The sequence below is a fragment of the Alligator mississippiensis genome, chromosome 13 (genome assembly GCF_030867095.1).
Source record: "Alligator mississippiensis isolate rAllMis1 chromosome 13, rAllMis1, whole genome shotgun sequence".
Lineage (NCBI taxonomy): Eukaryota > Metazoa > Chordata > Crocodylia > Alligatoridae > Alligator > Alligator mississippiensis.
The window spans coordinates 25,906,898-25,924,471 of NC_081836.1; the positions used below are offsets into that span (position 1 = coordinate 25,906,898).

Here is a 17,574-nt window from a genome sequence, read left to right on the forward strand (position 1 = left end):
AGTAGTTTACGTAGCCCATCTATTTCAAATGGAGAGAGGCAAGTATCCAGTTGGAATCACTCCAGGGAGGCTAGGATGTGTCAACAGAATCCTCATTGCTAATGTGCCATCTTTGTTCTTGCATATGATTCTTGTTATGATGAAACTCAGAAGGTCACTACAATCACTGATTGCCCATGATATATTATATCTGGGCATTGAGCATGTTGGAGTGTTCTGCTGCAGCCACTGCTATTGAAGCACAGACAAGACAAGGCCAAGAAAGTACCAACCATCATTCTCTATTTACATTAACAGCTTGTCTGACAACAGATTTAGAAGCTGAGGATCTGGCCTTATGGGGGCTAAGAACATGATACTGTTAATATTCATTGCCCCTGTATGTGCTGGGGAAGGTGCTAGCAAACCCATGCTGTTTAGTGATTCCCCTTAATGACTTAGTCCTTACTATAACCGAGTACCAAGGAGAGCCTTTTCTTTACTACAGTAGGTTAGGTGTTGATATGGTGATTCTTAAATATAGAGAGAAGACTCTTAAAATAGAAGTAGAAAGCATTGCTATAGAATACTCTGTGCTCTGAAAAGTACAAGGTTAGTCTGAATAAGTATAGCATTACAACAGGATACAGTATCCATGACCAGTACATTACTATCAGCTGCAAACAGTGCAAAGTCCTTGAGCCCATGCAATTCTCAGATGCCATGTGTAGAATATGTTGGTGAAATATATGATGTACCCTTTCTAACACTGAAATCAGCCTACAGATTAGTGACACTGCCTTTACCTAACAACACTGGAAGTAATTTATCCATTAGATGGAACTGCACAATGGAAGAATTATGTCCTGATACCGTGTTGCATAGGTCCCTTCCGACCCTACATCTATGAATCTAAGTAGATCATCACGTCTGACCCCCTGTCCTGGGCAGGAGAGAATACTGGGCTCATATGACCCCAGCTAGGTCAGGCCTCCTCTTAAAGACCCCCAAGGTAGGAGCCAGCACGACTTCCCTTGGAAGTTGATTCCAGATCCTAACCACCCTGACTGTGAAGTAGTGTCTTCTAATGTCCAGCCTGAACCTACTCTGAAACAATTTATGGCCATTATTCCTTGTTACTCCGGGAAGTGCTTGGGTGAACAGGGTCTCTCCCATTCCCCACTGGTCCCCCCGGTAAGTTTGTAGATGGCCACCAGGTCCCCTCTCAGCCTTCTCTTGTGAAGGCTGAACAGGTTCAGGTCCCGTAGCCTCTCCTCATAGGGTCTGCCCTGCTGTCCCCGGATCATGCAAGTAGCCATCCTCTGGACCCTCTCGATGCTGGCCACATCCCTCCTAAAATGCAGTGCCCAGAATTCGATGCAGTACTCCAACTGTGGCCTGACCAGTGTCACATAGAGGGGGAGGATCACCTCCTTGGCCCTGCTTGTGATGCATCTGTGGATGCATAACAAGGTGTAGTTGGCCTTCCTAACCGTGTCCTCACATTGGTAGCCCATGTTCGTTTTGGAATTGATAATGACTCCCAAGATCTCTTTCTGCCACTGCTTTCAAGAAGGGAGTTCCCCTGCCTATAGGTATGCTGCTGGTTCTTACTGCCCAAGTGCAGTACCCTGTACTTGCCAGTATTGAATCCCATCCTATTCTCATTTGCCCACCTTGTAACCTGTCCAGGTCCATCTGTATCCTGTGCCCCCCTTCTACCATGCCCACCTCACCCCAGATCTTGGTGTCGTTAGCGAATTTGAACAAGGTGCTTTTCACCCCCTTGTCCAAGTCACTAATAGAGATTAAACAGTGCAGGCCCAAGGACTGAGCCCTGGGGGACCCCACTGCCCACATCCCTCCAGGTCGAATATGACCTGTCCACCACCACTCTCTGGGTGCAGTCCCTCAGTCAATTTGTAACCCATCTGTCTGCGTAGGCATCAATGCCACAGTCGTCTAGCTTTTTAATGAGAATGGGATGGGAGACAGTATCAAAGGCCTTCCTGTCCAGAAAGACTACATCCACCACGACACCTGCGTCCGATGATTTTGTGACCTGATCATACAGGACTATGACATTATATTGTGGCATCATGAATCAGAGCAATCTGAGGAGTATGATGTTGAACATTTAATAGTCTCATCAACCTGACTTTTCCTTACCCCTGCTTCCTCCAGATTCCTCTAAAGAAGTTATTGAGGTGATTTTTTTTTTCTTTTCTTCTCCCTGCTTGGTTTACTGACCTAGAACTTGGATGCTGGATTGGAAAAGGGGTCCTTCCAGGAATGGTAGATGCTGTGATTTCTATATCAGCACTTCATTTATTCAGTGCTCCTGTGATAGAAACTGTGTTTCCCCTGAGTTCCAGGAAGAGTGAATGCAATTCCAGTCAAATACCTATCCCATGAAACCAGTACATAGGGTCATAAGTAGAACTAGGATAATATTTTGCAGTGATTATATGATTTAGGAGCCTATGTTGTATTTTTGAGGATGACAAACTCTGAAGTCCTGTTGACTTTTAGTGAGACTTAAGGTGTAGACACAGCAGAATTACTACAGAGTAACTTACTCTATTTTTTACTCAGCAGAAAATTTATTCAGCAGTAAGTCAGGTTCCTGAGGGCATAGAATTCTTGTTTGTAATGTTGTCTTGCTTAAAGTTTTATAATTTTGTTGCAGGGATTGCACTGGGAAAAGTCTGCTATTACAAAAGCTTCATCATTACCGTAAAGAAGCACCTCAGCCTCCTGCTAAGGCTTCAAAGCAAGTCAAAAGAGATGGAGTTAGGCAGAAGTTTGAGAGTCTAGAAGGAAAAAACACTCTGAAAATCAAGAGAAAGCAATGTCTAAAAGTGAGATGGGAAGCAGACAAGGTGATTTCCAGGGTGCCAGTGAGATCTGAACCAGAGAAAGGAAATCTTTTTCCAGGCCATGTGAACCATGGGACTGACCATTCAAGAGAAATTCAGCAAGAGACAGAGGAAGCTTCACATTCAGAAAATGCTCCAGAGCCCCCTCTCAATAAAGCAACAAGGTATCATACAATGGAAAAAAATAGTGGTGATTTTAATTGCTGTTTAGTTAAGCAGCCAGACATAAAGAACATTACTTATCCTCCCATTTTTTCCCCGGGACCCAAGGATGCCTCTGGCTCAGTTATTGAGAGAGGAAGTCTAGTCTGTTCATTACTTAATTAGTTCAAGACACAGTCTAACCCAGTGGATAGGGCTCTGGTCTCAGAACCTGCTGTGTGTCTTTGGGCAAGTTACTTCCCTATAAAGTGAGGATAATGATATTAACCTTTACAGAATGCTGTGAGATTTTTTTTTTTCTTTTGCTCAAAGTGTAATAAAAGAGCTTGGTATTATTATTATTATTATTATTATTATTATTATTATTTTTATCTTTGCATGCCCAGAAGGACTTGAGGTAAATGAAATGGTTTGGCAGCCCAGAAAAACAGAAAGAAAAATCATCAATAAAAACAAAACAAAAAAATAGGTTCCTTGCTCTAGACCTCGAAATTCAATGACTGTAGTACATTCTGCATGATTTCCACTTTGAGATGGGACCGCTATATGCTGTGGGGGCAAACCTTCACACAAGGGCCCCATTAAGTTTGGGGTTGTTAACTGTCCATGAATTTACAGACACTCTGTATAAAAACACCCTAAAAATGCCTGTCCATAAAAATCTATTAAAACATTTTGCCTTCTCTAAAATCATGGAGGCACTGGAGCATTAAGCTCCATGACAGGAAAAAAAGCTGGAGGTAGCACTGAAGGACAAATGGAGCACAGAAGCGCCAGCTGCTCTCTGAGAGTGAGTGCAGCTCCCTGCATATGTGCAACTCCTTTGAGTCAGGGCCTGATGCAGCTGTGGAGGCTAGGACCCAGTTCAACCACTCAGGAATAGCTCAGCCAAGGCCTGATGCAGCTGTGTGCTAGGCTGGATTGGGCCCTGGGCAGGCCATTCCTGTGTGGCTGGATCTTACTCCCATGGGACCTTCCCACACAACTGCATTGAGCCCCAACTGTCCTGTGCTCCATGGCTGGATCAGGCCCCAGCAGGGCCAGCACTGTGCGCCAGCTCAGGCTCATGGACCAGATCTGGCCCACAGACAGACCTGACAATGCTCATCCAGTTCATAGGCTAACAGGGTCAAGCACCACTGGTCTAGGGCCTGCTTGTGCCTCATTTTCAGTGTTAAACTGCCACTGTTACCAACAAGGTGACTTTCAACCTAACAGGCTCCAAGCTTAAAAGGCCAAAGGTTGCATGCAGAGGAAGTTTGATTTATTTGATGATGATGACAATGATCATGGCCAGTAGGGAGAGATTGAAGTGATCTTTGTGAACTTCAATTTTTGTAGTGGATATTGTAATCGCTGTGATAGCTTTCAGAGCTTGAGAGAGCCCCACCACAGAGTACAGCAGGATAAAGCACAATGAAAAATCTTGGCTCAAAGGAAGTCCAACACTGTGATGCAAAAGAAAGTGGGAGAGAGGAAAAAAAGGGGTTTTAGAAACCCTCAGGAAATTTTGATGTGGACAAAAAGGGGAAAACATCAGGAACAAGGATTTGCTAATAGCCACCATTTTACCAGCATGTTTCAACCTCCAGGCAGATTGCTGGTACTGTAGTTGGTTGGGGTCTGAGCCTGCTGCTGTTCCCTCACGCTCACATTGCGTTGACATTTGCTCAGCTTATTTTCATGTGGGTCCTCTTCAGACACCACTAAAGCTATTTAGACCAGTTGACATTGTTCTTCTTCTACATGGTTCATTTTGGGAACTAACAGTGAACCTCTCAGAAGGAGCCTGGTGCATATGGAAGATGGATGCATTACAAGCAAATAAACAGAACAAAGCTAGAAGTATCTGTATTTACCTATATTTTGCAGGGCAGAAGAAAGCCAGAGAGAGCTGTCCCAAAAAGAAAAGCAGATGAAAGAAAAACATAGAAGGCAGAAACTACAGGAGCAGTTGGAGAGATTGCAGCCTCAGCACTCAGTTACTGGAAAGCAGCCCATGGCAGAGAAAACACCTCTTCTGTTTCACATGGTTAGTAGCTCAGCACAGAAACATCTTTTTCAGAGCATCTTCCTTTTGTACCCTGCTGACTTCCTTTGGAAAATTCAGGGGTGAATCTAGCCATGGTCCTAGAAGCCAACAGTCCTCATTATACTGCTTTAAGGTTGTGTCATAGAATTGTAGAAAAGTAGGGGTAGAAGTGACTTCAGGAGGTTATCTACACCTATGCCAAGCCCTGCACAAGGTAGGATCATTCCTGTCTCAGCCATTCTAAACTTGTGTTTTTCTAATCTGCTTTTAAACACTTTCAAAGATTCCAAAGTCTCTAGGTAATCTGTTCCAATGTTTAACTACTCTCAAAGTGAGAATATTATTTATAATACTCAATCTATATTAGCTTGTCTGTTAGCTAGCTTCACATATTTATCAATCTGTGATCAGCATTATGAGTAGTCTTGAGAGCTGTCCCCACACATCAGTCCATCCCATGTGATTAACATCATCTGCATGTCCTAGAGAGACTCTCCTTGACCAAACATGTCTAGTGTGTGCAGATTTAGGGTCAATTCTTGCCCCTGTTAAAGTGAGGGGGATTTTTTCATTGATAACACTGGGGTCAGAATTTCACCTACTGTTCTTAAACTTAGAAAAAAAGAAATGTCTTATTTTTATAGTTTAAGTAAAAAACAAAATGCTACCCTCTGTTTGGCTTTGTGCCCCCTGCATCACTGGTTTTCTCAGAACCACTCACACACCTGGGTAAGCAGCAGGTGTGACAGGAGAGTAATGGCTTTAATTATTTCCTTTCTTTGCCAGTGTTGCTCTTAAAGGATCACAGAATCATTCTAACTTTATAAAACTTAAAACAAAGCTCAGAGACTGCGATCATTTTCCTATCCAGGTGATCTGCACATACAGCCCCAATTCCCTGCTGCACTGATTTTAGTGCAGGAAAGAATGGGGAGAAGGATTTCCCCTTTAAATTTGCACAAGGATCCATTGATAAGCAGTGTCTTTAGTTAAACTTTAATAATTTCATACTTTCTTTGCTACAGTCACGTGGCCTAGACTCAGGCTCTTGATGAGGGGATGGGTCATTCAGAATTGTGTTTATAAGCAAATCATGCCTTTGCTACCTTGCTACATCTTAAATATTCATTTTGCAGACAGTGGATTGGCCTCTGAAAAATGCCGGCTTGACAAAGCTTCAATTTGATATTTTTCTCTCTACCTGGTGGATAAGTGCAGCAGGTGTAATGCCATACAGCGTATTCCACCAGTGGACTTAATCCTTCTTTTAGAGAGACTTTCTGTAAAGGTTTTTCATGTGTTGTCCAGCTGTGTCTGCATACTCATTCAGTTCTTGGCCTATTTGGAGTTGCCAACAGGAGCTCTAACTGGTGGTGGTGATTAAGAAGAAGATTATATCCCACCATTTCATTTTTTATAATGCACCAAATATTGTCAGGTTGTACTACTAATTTTAGTTTGAAGTGAGCCAATATGTGAATAAGGGGCTTTGTATCCCAATGCTTATTTCAGAAGTCTCACAATTCGAATTTAAGGGTATGCCTACTGCAGCCACTATGCCTTCAATGTAGCATAAACATCCCTTGGCTTAAAGTATCTAGTTTCAGCATTGCTTCTAGTCTAGCTACAGCAGTATGGAATTTAGGATTAATGCCCAACTATTAATTCAGCTTCTCAAGCAGGTTTTATACCTTGCACTGAGTTTGGTGCTAGTTACTAGCTAGGTAGTCAACTAGTCCTCAGGCTAACTAGCTTTAAGCTAACTAGGATACTGTAACAGGGACCCAGGGGCTCCTGTTATTGTAAGAGGGAGACTGCGGCAGAAAGGGCCCCAGGCAGCTGAACAGGGGTTAGCTGAGGAAGGGAAGGCAGCAAGGGTGCAACTGCAACCTAGACCCAATTAGCTGCTCATCAAGATGGGAGGACACACCTACAGCCTGTCAAGGGAAAGGCTCAGGGGATATAAACCTAGGTTCCTGAGGCAGAGGGGCATTGTAGCCTAGGACTCTTGCAGAGGAGAGCTTCTGCCAGCTCAGGCTGGCAAAGGGTGTGGGCCAGATCAGGTACCCCAGGGTTCGGAGGAGGCAACTGGTATGATGACCTGATGGAGCTTGGAGTGTTTTATTTAAGGCATTTGGCTTGCATTATTTGTTGCAGTTTAACCAGAGGACCAGGTAGTGGCTGGAGGGAAGGATAGGAGGCCATGCAGGGGTGCCTGGGAGGCACTCCAGATTCTGAGCCCTATCTGGGGCAGGCCAAAGGTGAGGGGGGCAGAGTCTGTGCCCCAAGGATGAGATGGGGACGGTCTTAAGCCAAGAGGCCCAGGGACTGTGCCCCAATGGGTAAGAGAGGGACAGGCTCAAACTGAGAGGGCCAAGGGCCAAAACAGAGCAAGATGAGCCAAGGGCTGAGAGCACCAAGGACCAGACCAGGCTGAGATTTGGAAGCTGGGCAGTTGCAGCACTGACTGTGATATAGCCCAGCCCTACATTCTTGATGCACTCTAGGTAGCTCCAATGTTAGAACAGCCCAAACTGGACCCAATCTCCAGGCAATTCTGCTTCTTTCTAATTCTTATTAATAAAAAAATCTATTATTACATTTAATAGGAGAAAGAAAATGTGTCAGCATCATCCATGAAGATCCTTTTAAGGGTTACTTAAAATTCACTCTGCCAGTCAGCACCATTGCTGGGCTTCAAATTAGAACAGGTTTTTCTTTTTTCTTTCTTTCTTTCTTATTTGCTGCACAGAAAGCAGCAGAAAAACTAGACTGCTTCGACATCTGAAACTAAAAAAAGCTATAATTTGGCAGCTGTGTCTTTCAGAGATTTAGAAATTACACTGCATAAGTTGGGATGCCCTGCAATGGTGAGTAGAGGTGCTTAGAAAGTAATATACATTTTTTAAAGAATATGAAACAATTACATTAAGGTCTCTTTTAAGCTCCTGAAAGCAGTGAAATGTAGACCTTACATTGTAACTGTCTCTTGAGCTTAACCTAGTTCAATCAAATGCTGTTTTCAGTTTCTACTCTCAGTGGGATGGCACTAATGTAAAAAAGAATTAGGTTTGGGGATAAAATTATCAAAATCACTTAACTGATTTAAGGGAACAAGGGCCAGCTTTTTAGAGACATTGAAGCACTAAAGATGCAGATAATGCCTACCGGCATTTTCAGATTTATCTAGATGTCTTACTCCCATTGAAATCAATAGGATTTAAGCACTTATGGTGGAATTCTATTTCCCTTTGTGTGTCTAAATGGCAGCTTTTTACCCATGTAACTGCCGAAAATGCCATTGACATGCAGATAGTGATGCTATTAGCCTTGCGATGCGGACATGTAAATGGGCACGCAGGCATTTATACACATACATTTTTGTGCAGGGACACACTGGAGAGAGATCTGGTGTGTCAGAGCAGACTCAATTAATTGCAAGTTGATGTGCATTGCGCTGTGTCATGTGCAGTTAGTGAAATGCACTTTAACACACAGAAAATGGTGGTGGTGTTCTTTTGAACTAAAGCACCTCTGATGTGTTTTAGTTCAAAAGTGTGCTGCCACCATTTTCTCAGCGCTGATGTGCATTTTGCCACATATACAATAGCTTGTGCTGCAGCACTGGGCATTTTTCAAAGTGCCTGCCACTGCAGCATGTGCATGTGTATAAATGCGCTCATAGGCTAAGCACGCATATTAGGCTATGCATTAGTCATGCATGTGCGTGGACCAGTTGTTGACATGTACTTTGCCTCTAAGTGTCAAAAAAGTAGATAACCAAAAAACCATGATCTGGGTAGGGAGGAAGAGGATCAAGGGAAGCCTTGGGTGTTTTGTCCCAATAGCTGGGTGGTTGAGGTACTTGCCTAGGGATGTAGAAACCCAGGTTCTAGGCTGCTTTCATCTGGAGGAAGTTTGATTATGTATCTCTGATTTCCCAGCACAGCATACCACAGATCAGGCATTATCCAGATAACCCTTTTCAACACTGCTTTCAAAGGGATCACCCTGGGCAGCCAAGGTGTGGGGGGCCAGGAGGCAGAGAACAAACCAGAAAGTGTGTCACTCAGTGAAATAGCTGCTTCTCTGAAAGGGAAGGCATCCTGGGGTCTAGCCTGGAGACTCACTTCCCAAAGGGGCAGAAACTTCCACGTTCTACTGGCTCCATCCATTTCTTCCAGTGGCTGTTAAATACAAGGGGCAATGGGTCAGCTTCAGAAGGAGTGCCCGGAAGGAATTCAGTAGTGCTTTATGGGTGGCACAGCTGTCCGAGCACTATGCTACAAAGTCTGAGAGATGCAGATTCAGACTCCCCTGGGCAAGTGGGACCTAGAATCCAAGTTGATTATTTTTTTAAAATATGGTCCTAGGTCATTGAGGCACTTTTGAAAATTTTACGCTTGTTCCCTCTGGCCATATCCAGATCTGGTAAAAGCAAGTACAGCTCCCTTGAAAGGCTAACTGGTGGTGCAAACAGTACTGTAAGGTGAGCTATAAGTGGTAATCATGTGACCTGCACAGCCTTGTTTTATGTAGGGGAGTAAAACTTACGTAACTTGCATGTTGAGGTGAAGAAGAGCTTTAGGTAACAAGTAAAGCAGCTCAAAGGAAGATGTCAGATAAGGAGGGGGATCTGTCTTCATTTATCTTCCACAGTCTAGTGTCAAATGAACACATCTTACTGCTCCAGCATTTATACCAATTTCTGATTCACTTCCTCTTAGAGTATGATACTGCTTCTCTTTCAGTTTGGTAGCACAGCTTGCTTTGACTTCAATGAGAGCATGATCTGACACACGATAGACAAACATGCTGATGGGAACCTACCACAAAAATAGATTAGCCCAGTCTATCTGAATCAGATATATGGTAGTGCCCATTCTGCGCAGTTCCCCTCAGTGCCGATTCCTTTTCAAGTCCGACAGAGCCACTACATTGCATACATTTTGGCTTTCTCTTCACTCCCACAGCTGAACTGTGCCTTTCTTTCCCATTTCTAATGATTCCTATTTCTTCACCAGTCTTAAATATCTGGTAAATATCACCAAACTGAGCCCCAAACAAACAGTTCACCCAGAATCCCTCTATTACCCCCTCTCTGTCAGGGCATGTCCCCCTCCAGGGGTGCCAGCCTCGCCACATATGATTAGTGTGGCCCCACTCTCCATGAGGTGAAGCCAGACCAGATTGTCCTGCACCTCATCTGCATATAAATTTTGGATGATCCCAGGACTTGTGATAAGAACACCCAATTGCAGTTATGAGAGGGGAGCTAATTAGTACTTGGATCCTTTGTTGTGGGGAGGGTAGCTGTAGTACACGCATACCTGAGTAGTGCTGAGCTGTGGAGTCACCACAGCCTGAAGTTTTGCTGACTCTGGTGGAGTGCAGCCTAATGAAATATAATCATGAGCCTTTTGGCTTTGGAGTAATAACATGCATACTTTGTGTACTATATTTTGGCTCAGATCAAGTATAGTTCCTGTTTGGCATCTTGTAGGCTAAGATCAAGTGGGGGCATCCGAATCCCAAGACCTATGAGTTTGGACCTATTTGTAGGATGCCTGCCAGTGGATTTGATTGCATCCAAAGTCCCAGGGTGAGAGCTTGGGACAGAGGATGCTCATTGGTTGTAGTGCTATACATGATGTTTGAATGATTGAGTTCTGCCTGCTCAATCAGTATGGTTTTTGGAACAACTGAGTTCTGCTCAGTTGATATGATTTGGAACTAATTTGGCTGATTTGATCTGGAACACAAAATACATTAATTAAAAAATAAGTTTGTACTATATATAACTACTTGCCAAAGTGTTTTTTAAAAGTGAGTTTACAGAGTACCTGTGCTAAAACTTTCAGCAGTTTAAAAAAAAAAAAAAGTAACATGCATTGATTCTGGATGAACTGAAGTCTATGGGTACTATATGCAAGTTACTACAGCGATGTTTAATTTCAAGGTCATTGCTTTCTAATTTGCTTCTTACTTCTGTGTGTTCAGGATGAGTTGGGTCTGACAGTAAGGAGAAGGGGAATGGGCTGCCTTACCTCCCCAGATTTATTTTCCTTGTTGTAACAGTGGGAGGGGGACAAATTCAAACTTCTAAAAAGTACATTCTATACCTGGAAAATTATAACATATTTATACATTTTCTATATATAAAATGTAATTAGTAGGGATCATCTTATATTTGAATAAATACAGTAAAGGGTATGTGAATGATATTACCCTATTCTTTTAATCTCTCCTCTATTGCTGGGTGAAAGATGCACATAAACAGAGACCTTAGAAGACAGATTCCCCCCAAAGATTTTTGCAGATGAATAACTCATGAGAGTAAAGAAGCCTGAGGAAAGGTGCTGCGATATCTGAAAGCTTGCCTTTGTCTGTCCCAACCATGTAGTTGGTCTAATAAAGATATACGAATCAAATCTATTCATCTGCTTTCATTTGTTTCAAATCAGATGCTACATGACTAAACAAAGGAAGCAAGATCAAATTCACTCCACTATAAACAGAGCAGCACCAAGCCTAATCCACAAGTGAAGAAGTGCTTAGGTCTGGGACTAAAGGAGAGAAAATGTTATTCATTGAAACTGATTATATATAAAATTCTACCACCTGTACAAGATAAACTAACATAAATAAAACAATAGGTATAGTTAATTATAGTTGGCTACTATGTAGTGGGAGAAATTTAAAAGAGAGAGAGAGAGTGTTGATTTTCCTTTAAATTAGAGCCTTATATTCAAATTCTGTATTCACTAACTCCAATGATACAAAATGCCTCTACTGAACTCACACCAGTGCAAATGCAAAACAAGTGAGTACAGATTTTGACACGCACGTTATTTTAACATCCTTAAATTTAAGGTGTAAAATGTCTGGATGTGCTTGCTGGGCTAAACATATCCCTAATATCAGGGAAGATTTTGGTCTCTATCTTCTCTGATTCTCATCAGGTTTCTTTACTCTGGTTGTACTGATGTTATATGTAGCAGTGATATGTTTAACAGCCAGCAGATGGCCCCCGAATACTGGCTTTTTTTCTTAATGAAATATTTAATGAATTTGTGAAAGATGAAAATCACTCTGATTTAATGAAGTTACTTCCTCAACTCAAGAAAAGTTTAAAAGTAAAGGCAATTAGAGAGATGAAGTTAAATCTAGCATGGGAAAACTTTAGGGTTAGATTCTTCCTTGTGGTGTCTATACAGCACAAAAGGGCTAGAAGCAAGCTTGATATGGCCAGTTGAAAAGTTCCTTGTTAACTGAACTGTTTACTGGTGTAGAGCCAAAGTATCTATCTCCTTTTCCATTTTCCTGCTTAACTCTGGCACAGGGGCCAGGGATGTGACATTGCAAGAGCTGTGGTTATGCTCAGCTGGTTTATGGCCCACAGTCAGTAAGTTATAGAAGCTCTTGAGCTGCTCCAACTGAAGCCAAGGCTCAGGCTGTCAAGATCTACCCTAAAAAATAGGGAGTCATAAATGGCAAAGCAGAGAATCTGAGCCTTAATATTCTTGTTATAAAGGCAGCCATCTGCAAAGACAGCTTTACACATACAGAGTTTTTTCTGGTCTTTCCCAGGTTTTTACAGTAATGGGAGCTATGGGAGTGTGAAGATTAGGAAGCACTGGTGCATGGATTAGAACAAGGCAGGACCTTCAAAATCTCATTATTCAATTGACTTTTAATAAATGTTTTATCCTGTACCCATAAATGGCCTCCCATAATACTCAGTGTGACATTGGACAGATTTGGTAGTAATGCTGCAGAAGTGGTGCTCACCTACCTCAAAATGCATTTTATGTTCATTTTGCTGTATTTTCAATAGTGTGGCAGGCAGAACCAGGTTATTATTATTTTTTAATCAGTGGAGCCATGACAGTTATTATTATTTATAACATTGTAGCACCTAAGCACCCTGCCATGAACCTGCAGTTCTTCATAGCACTGGCACTGCAGAAACACAGAAGGAGAAAACAATGTCCATCTTGGAGAGCTTCTCATCTATATGTATTGATCACTGTGGAGCTACCATAGTCTATTCAAGACTCTCAGTGGCCCTGAATTAGTGCTTTGGTAAATGGGAAAGGGTTACAATAAAAAATACTAGTATTTTTAGATCCAGCCAAGATGAGTGCCTCTTGCTTGCAGGCACTGCACAGACATGCAGGCTGTTCCTATCTCAAAGAACATTCAATATAAAGAGACAACACAGATGGGAAAAAGGCACAGGCAAATTAAGTGACTTTCCTGAGGTCACTCAGCACATCACACAGTGGCAGAGCTTGGGTAGAACCTAGGCTTCTTGTGCACCAGGTCATTGCTCATCTGTACTACCTCCAAAATGAAGAAGTAAGTTGGTCACTAACTATATGCATCTATGTGTGTGTTAGCACATGTAGTATAGTGTTTCAGTGTAATGAATGGATTAAAATTACAGTAGTGTGAAAAAAATATATCATAGAATTGAGGGGAAACAAAGCAGTAAAACAAAAATCTATTTGTAACAGGACAAGGGATGCCCTGTTCCTGAAAGGACCTGGAGAGAGTTGGGGAGGGAGGGCAGGAACCGGGTCATGGACAGGGTAAGGGTAATTACTTGTTAGATACAGCTGGGAAGACTTGTGCATCAGGAGGGGATCGGCACTTAAGCATTGTTCAGTGTCAATACAAGAATGCAGCGGGGGGGCATTCGGTGCCCCAGGGAGCACTACAGGAGATGAGAGGACTGGAGATTGAGAAAAGAGAAAGGAGCTCCGTGAAGCCAAAGGAGGGCCTGAAACACAAGGATGGACTGATGGGGTGACAGTATAACTGCAGTGGGACCGGATATCAAGAGGGGAGAGAGGCGGGACACTTACTTTTGTTGTCTTCAAACCCAAGATCGACCCTAGAGAGAGGGAAGCGGACGCCTGGAAGAAAAAAAGAAGGAAACCAAGTCAGACCATGAGCTCTTAGCTGACTTGCCACAGGGTAGGGCAGGGGAGGTGAAGGATTGGTTTAGTTGCAAGCACAGGGAGCACTAAATAAAATCAATTCACTTTTATTTTCTTAGTTGGGTATGTAACGGGGCACGCTTAGGGCCAGATCTCATGCTGGCCCACCCACCTGTTTCTATGGGCAACTGTCCACCTTTTCTCCTGCCATGCCTTGATGATATATAATTATAGTGTTAATTAGGCAGGAGGCTACCTGTTCTTGCCCTGATGCCAGGGGGCGCTGTCTGCGGTTACGTTCCTCCTCTACACTGCAGCCCAACCCTCACAGATGGCATTACAGTTCTTAACATCACCAGCCCCACACTGGGCCCCAGAATCCTCCAGTCTGGACCCCAACTGGATCCCTCCAATCAGGTGGCCTACTCCACCCTCATTCTGGGCTGCCTAGCTCCCTGAACTTTTCCCCCCTCGGGCATGGCCCCCCTGGAAACTTTGGCCACACAGGTCGTGGCCTTGCCTCCAAGGCCAGTCAGAACCCCAAGCCCTTAGATCTGGGCATCCCTCGCAGTGAGCCCCTGGCCCTTTTGACCCTTCTGGTCCTGGCCCCAGCATTGACCAGTCAAGGGTATTTCAAATCAGGCTTCTGAGCCCCTAGCCCATGCTCTAGCATGGGTCAGCCTTCTTGGCCCCACTATGGGGTAACCCACCCAGTTGTGGGAGCTGGGGTTATTAAGGTGCCTGACCCACATTTCACCAGGGTGGTAACTGGCCTGGGATTTTCTGGGGACTCCTGCACCACCAGGAGCCCCACCAAGCCACCCATCATTGGCAGGGTTCAGTTTTAGGTCATGCCCAGGACCAGGAGCCTCCAAACCATCCCCTTAAGTTTCTGCCCTTACCTCTAGGATGTTGGATACAGCCTTCCAGTCAAGCAGTGTTTCTGCTTGGCCTGCCAGCAGGGGACTGCTCTACTTATATAGGCAGCCAGAATTCTAAAATGGCCATCGTAATCAAGCACCTGCTGGCTGTTTGGCTCAGCCCTTAAAATGGTAGGCACCACCAGTGTCCTGCCACAGGGTGGTTAATGACATTTCTTGTTGGGGAAATAACTATATTAGCTTTACATCACACAAGGCATGGCAGTCGAGCCCCAAAGGGAAGTAATTCATTGATCAACTTTGACGTGGCCACACTATTGAATTTCTTTCCTTTTGTCTGTGGTCCGTATAGATTCTAAGTTCTTTGAGCAATGTCAAGTACAGCGTGCGTCTTAAATTGTCAGCACATTTTGGGATGCTGGGTAAGCAGTACTGTGGCAGTGATCTACACCCACATGTAAACAGTCCACCATAGATTCAGAATTCCTCTCAGCGCTCTGACAGTTCAGCTTTGCTGTATAGAAAGTAAAATTCAGATTCTACCTGTATATTCAATAGAAAATCTTTCAAATGTGAGCTGGTGCAATTTTATACTCCAAATTCCTCAACAAACGTCCTGATACTTTATCTCTTAGGGCCTGACCTGTCATCCACCAAAGTCAAGGGAAAAGTGTCCCATTGACCAGTGGAAATTGGATCAGACCCTAAGGAGACTGAGAATTTCTTATTCGCCTTGATGCAGATATGAACATTGCTGAAGTTGAAGTTACAGGTGGAAACCCCCCCACAAAGCCACCTAGTCCATTCCTTGATGCTAGCATAGGTTTCTCTTATCTTAGATACATTTATGGCCTACATTACCATGGTAACTGCACACTGCAAAATCTTTAGTGTATTTATCCTCTCTGCACCTAGCTGAGGTGAGGATGTACTGTATTCCCATTTCATAAACAGGCAGCCAAGGTACAGACAGAGTAAGGGCCAGATCCTACTCCATATGTTAGGTGCTTAAATGTGCTTTTATTCCCCAGCAGTTCAAGCCCTGGGAAGATTGTTAACAGAAAAGATGGATAGGTCCTCCTGCTTTAGCTACTTTTGGCTTAGTTTGAAAGTTAAAATGACAGCACAATACAAAAATAGATGCTTTCATGGATTTCCAGGGACTCAAAGAGCAGATCCCAGGGAATCTATAGAGCAGTCATGGATGCTAGCGCCTGCAACATTCTTAGATTATCTATAAGTGTTTCATCTCAAAACAAAATCCAGCTACAAGTACAGACTCTTGAATGGATCTGATGGTTCTGATGATTCACAAGATATTCTTTAATGCTTCATTTATTTTAAGTGATTTAAGTATAGGGTGCCCACCACTCCCTGGGGAGTCTGCATATTCTTACCATTAAGAGGCTTATTGATTATTCGGACTGTAAGTTAGGTCCTTTTTCTTAGTTTCATCCTCTTAGTTACACCTCAGGGTTCCTAATGAGGGAAAAAAAGGAAAAGAAAGGGGACAATTAACAACCTGGGAGGAGTAGAGAGGAGGGAAACAGCCACCAGAAGAGAGGAGGAAGGAGAATGGATTAGAACTAACCAGGCACTTGACAAGGGAAGCATGAGCAAAAGTTTTCTATTTCCAGTTCTGTAGCTGTCAGTTGAAGATCACTTTTGTTCCGGAGTGACAGCATTGTGCCCATTCAAAGACGCACACTTCCAAGGCAGAATCACTGTGTCTCGTCTAAACTGCTTGGGTCACTGGCTGCTGCTGGGAGTGTGGAAAGCTCTGTTGATAGAATGCTTTCTAGAGTTCATTTGAAAGTTCTCTCTTGCCTTTGTCAATCAGCAGGGAGCAAAAATGAGGTCTGCTCCCTGCTGTACTGCTGAGGCTTATGAGAAGAACAAATTGCTATTTGGGAGACCTAGGAGGACAGCGGTCTTCCCAATGGCCTTTGTTTGACCTGGCCCTTGTGGGAGACTCCATTTTTCATCCCATAGAGCCCCATGGGATGCTGGAGGGGAGGGGGAAGTAGGGGAAAGATGGCAAGGGAGATGAAATAGGTAAGAATAATGGGATAAGAGTAAATATCTGCCTAAAACTAACATCCATGTAGAAGGGATAAAGAATGGCAAAGGATAGGACAGCAAGAGGGTGAGAGAAGGCAAAGTGACAGAATGTGGCAGATGGAGAGAGAGAATGGAAGAAAGTCAAGCAGAGACACCACACACTCAGATTTGGAGGAGCATGTATTAGTTAACACTAGCTTTGCCTTTGGTGCCTCCCTGACCCAAATATCTCATTGGGCTAACATAATCAAGTCACACCAGTTTCTATAGGCAACAGTATATGAGGAAGTGATGTATCTAGTATCACGTTTAGTCATCTTCAGTTACCTGAGTAACTAGGTGCTCGTTTACAGCTGAATCAATTTCCAAAGAGAGGCTTTAAGCTCATGCCCTCTGGAACCATAGCAGGATGCCTTAATTACTCTGTCACCATATTCCCTTTGCTGCATACAATCTGACTCCAAATTCTGAACTGTCCCGGAGAGTTCTATAGAAGTAAGCCTTGGCTGTTGACCTCCTGGCAAGTAGCTTTTGGCACTCTCCTCTGCAGAATGTGTGCATATATATCAGAACTAGCCACAATTCCATCTTATGCTAGTCCTAGACTCACAGCTACTAATGCAATTAGAAATGCA

General features: G+C 43.4%; 1 protein-coding gene across 1 annotated transcript in view; it reads left to right on the top strand.

The window, feature by feature from the left end:
- The window catches only part of DNAAF8 (dynein axonemal assembly factor 8), a 209,555-nt gene that overhangs the window by 40,351 nt on the left and 151,630 nt on the right, over nt 1–17,574 (top strand). The window contains exons 9-10 of the mRNA XM_059716730.1: nt 2,669–3,022; nt 4,893–5,052. Coding sequence (XP_059572713.1) covers nt 2,669–3,022; nt 4,893–5,052 — 514 coding nt within the window. The remainder of the gene's footprint in view (nt 1–2,668; nt 3,023–4,892; nt 5,053–17,574) is intronic.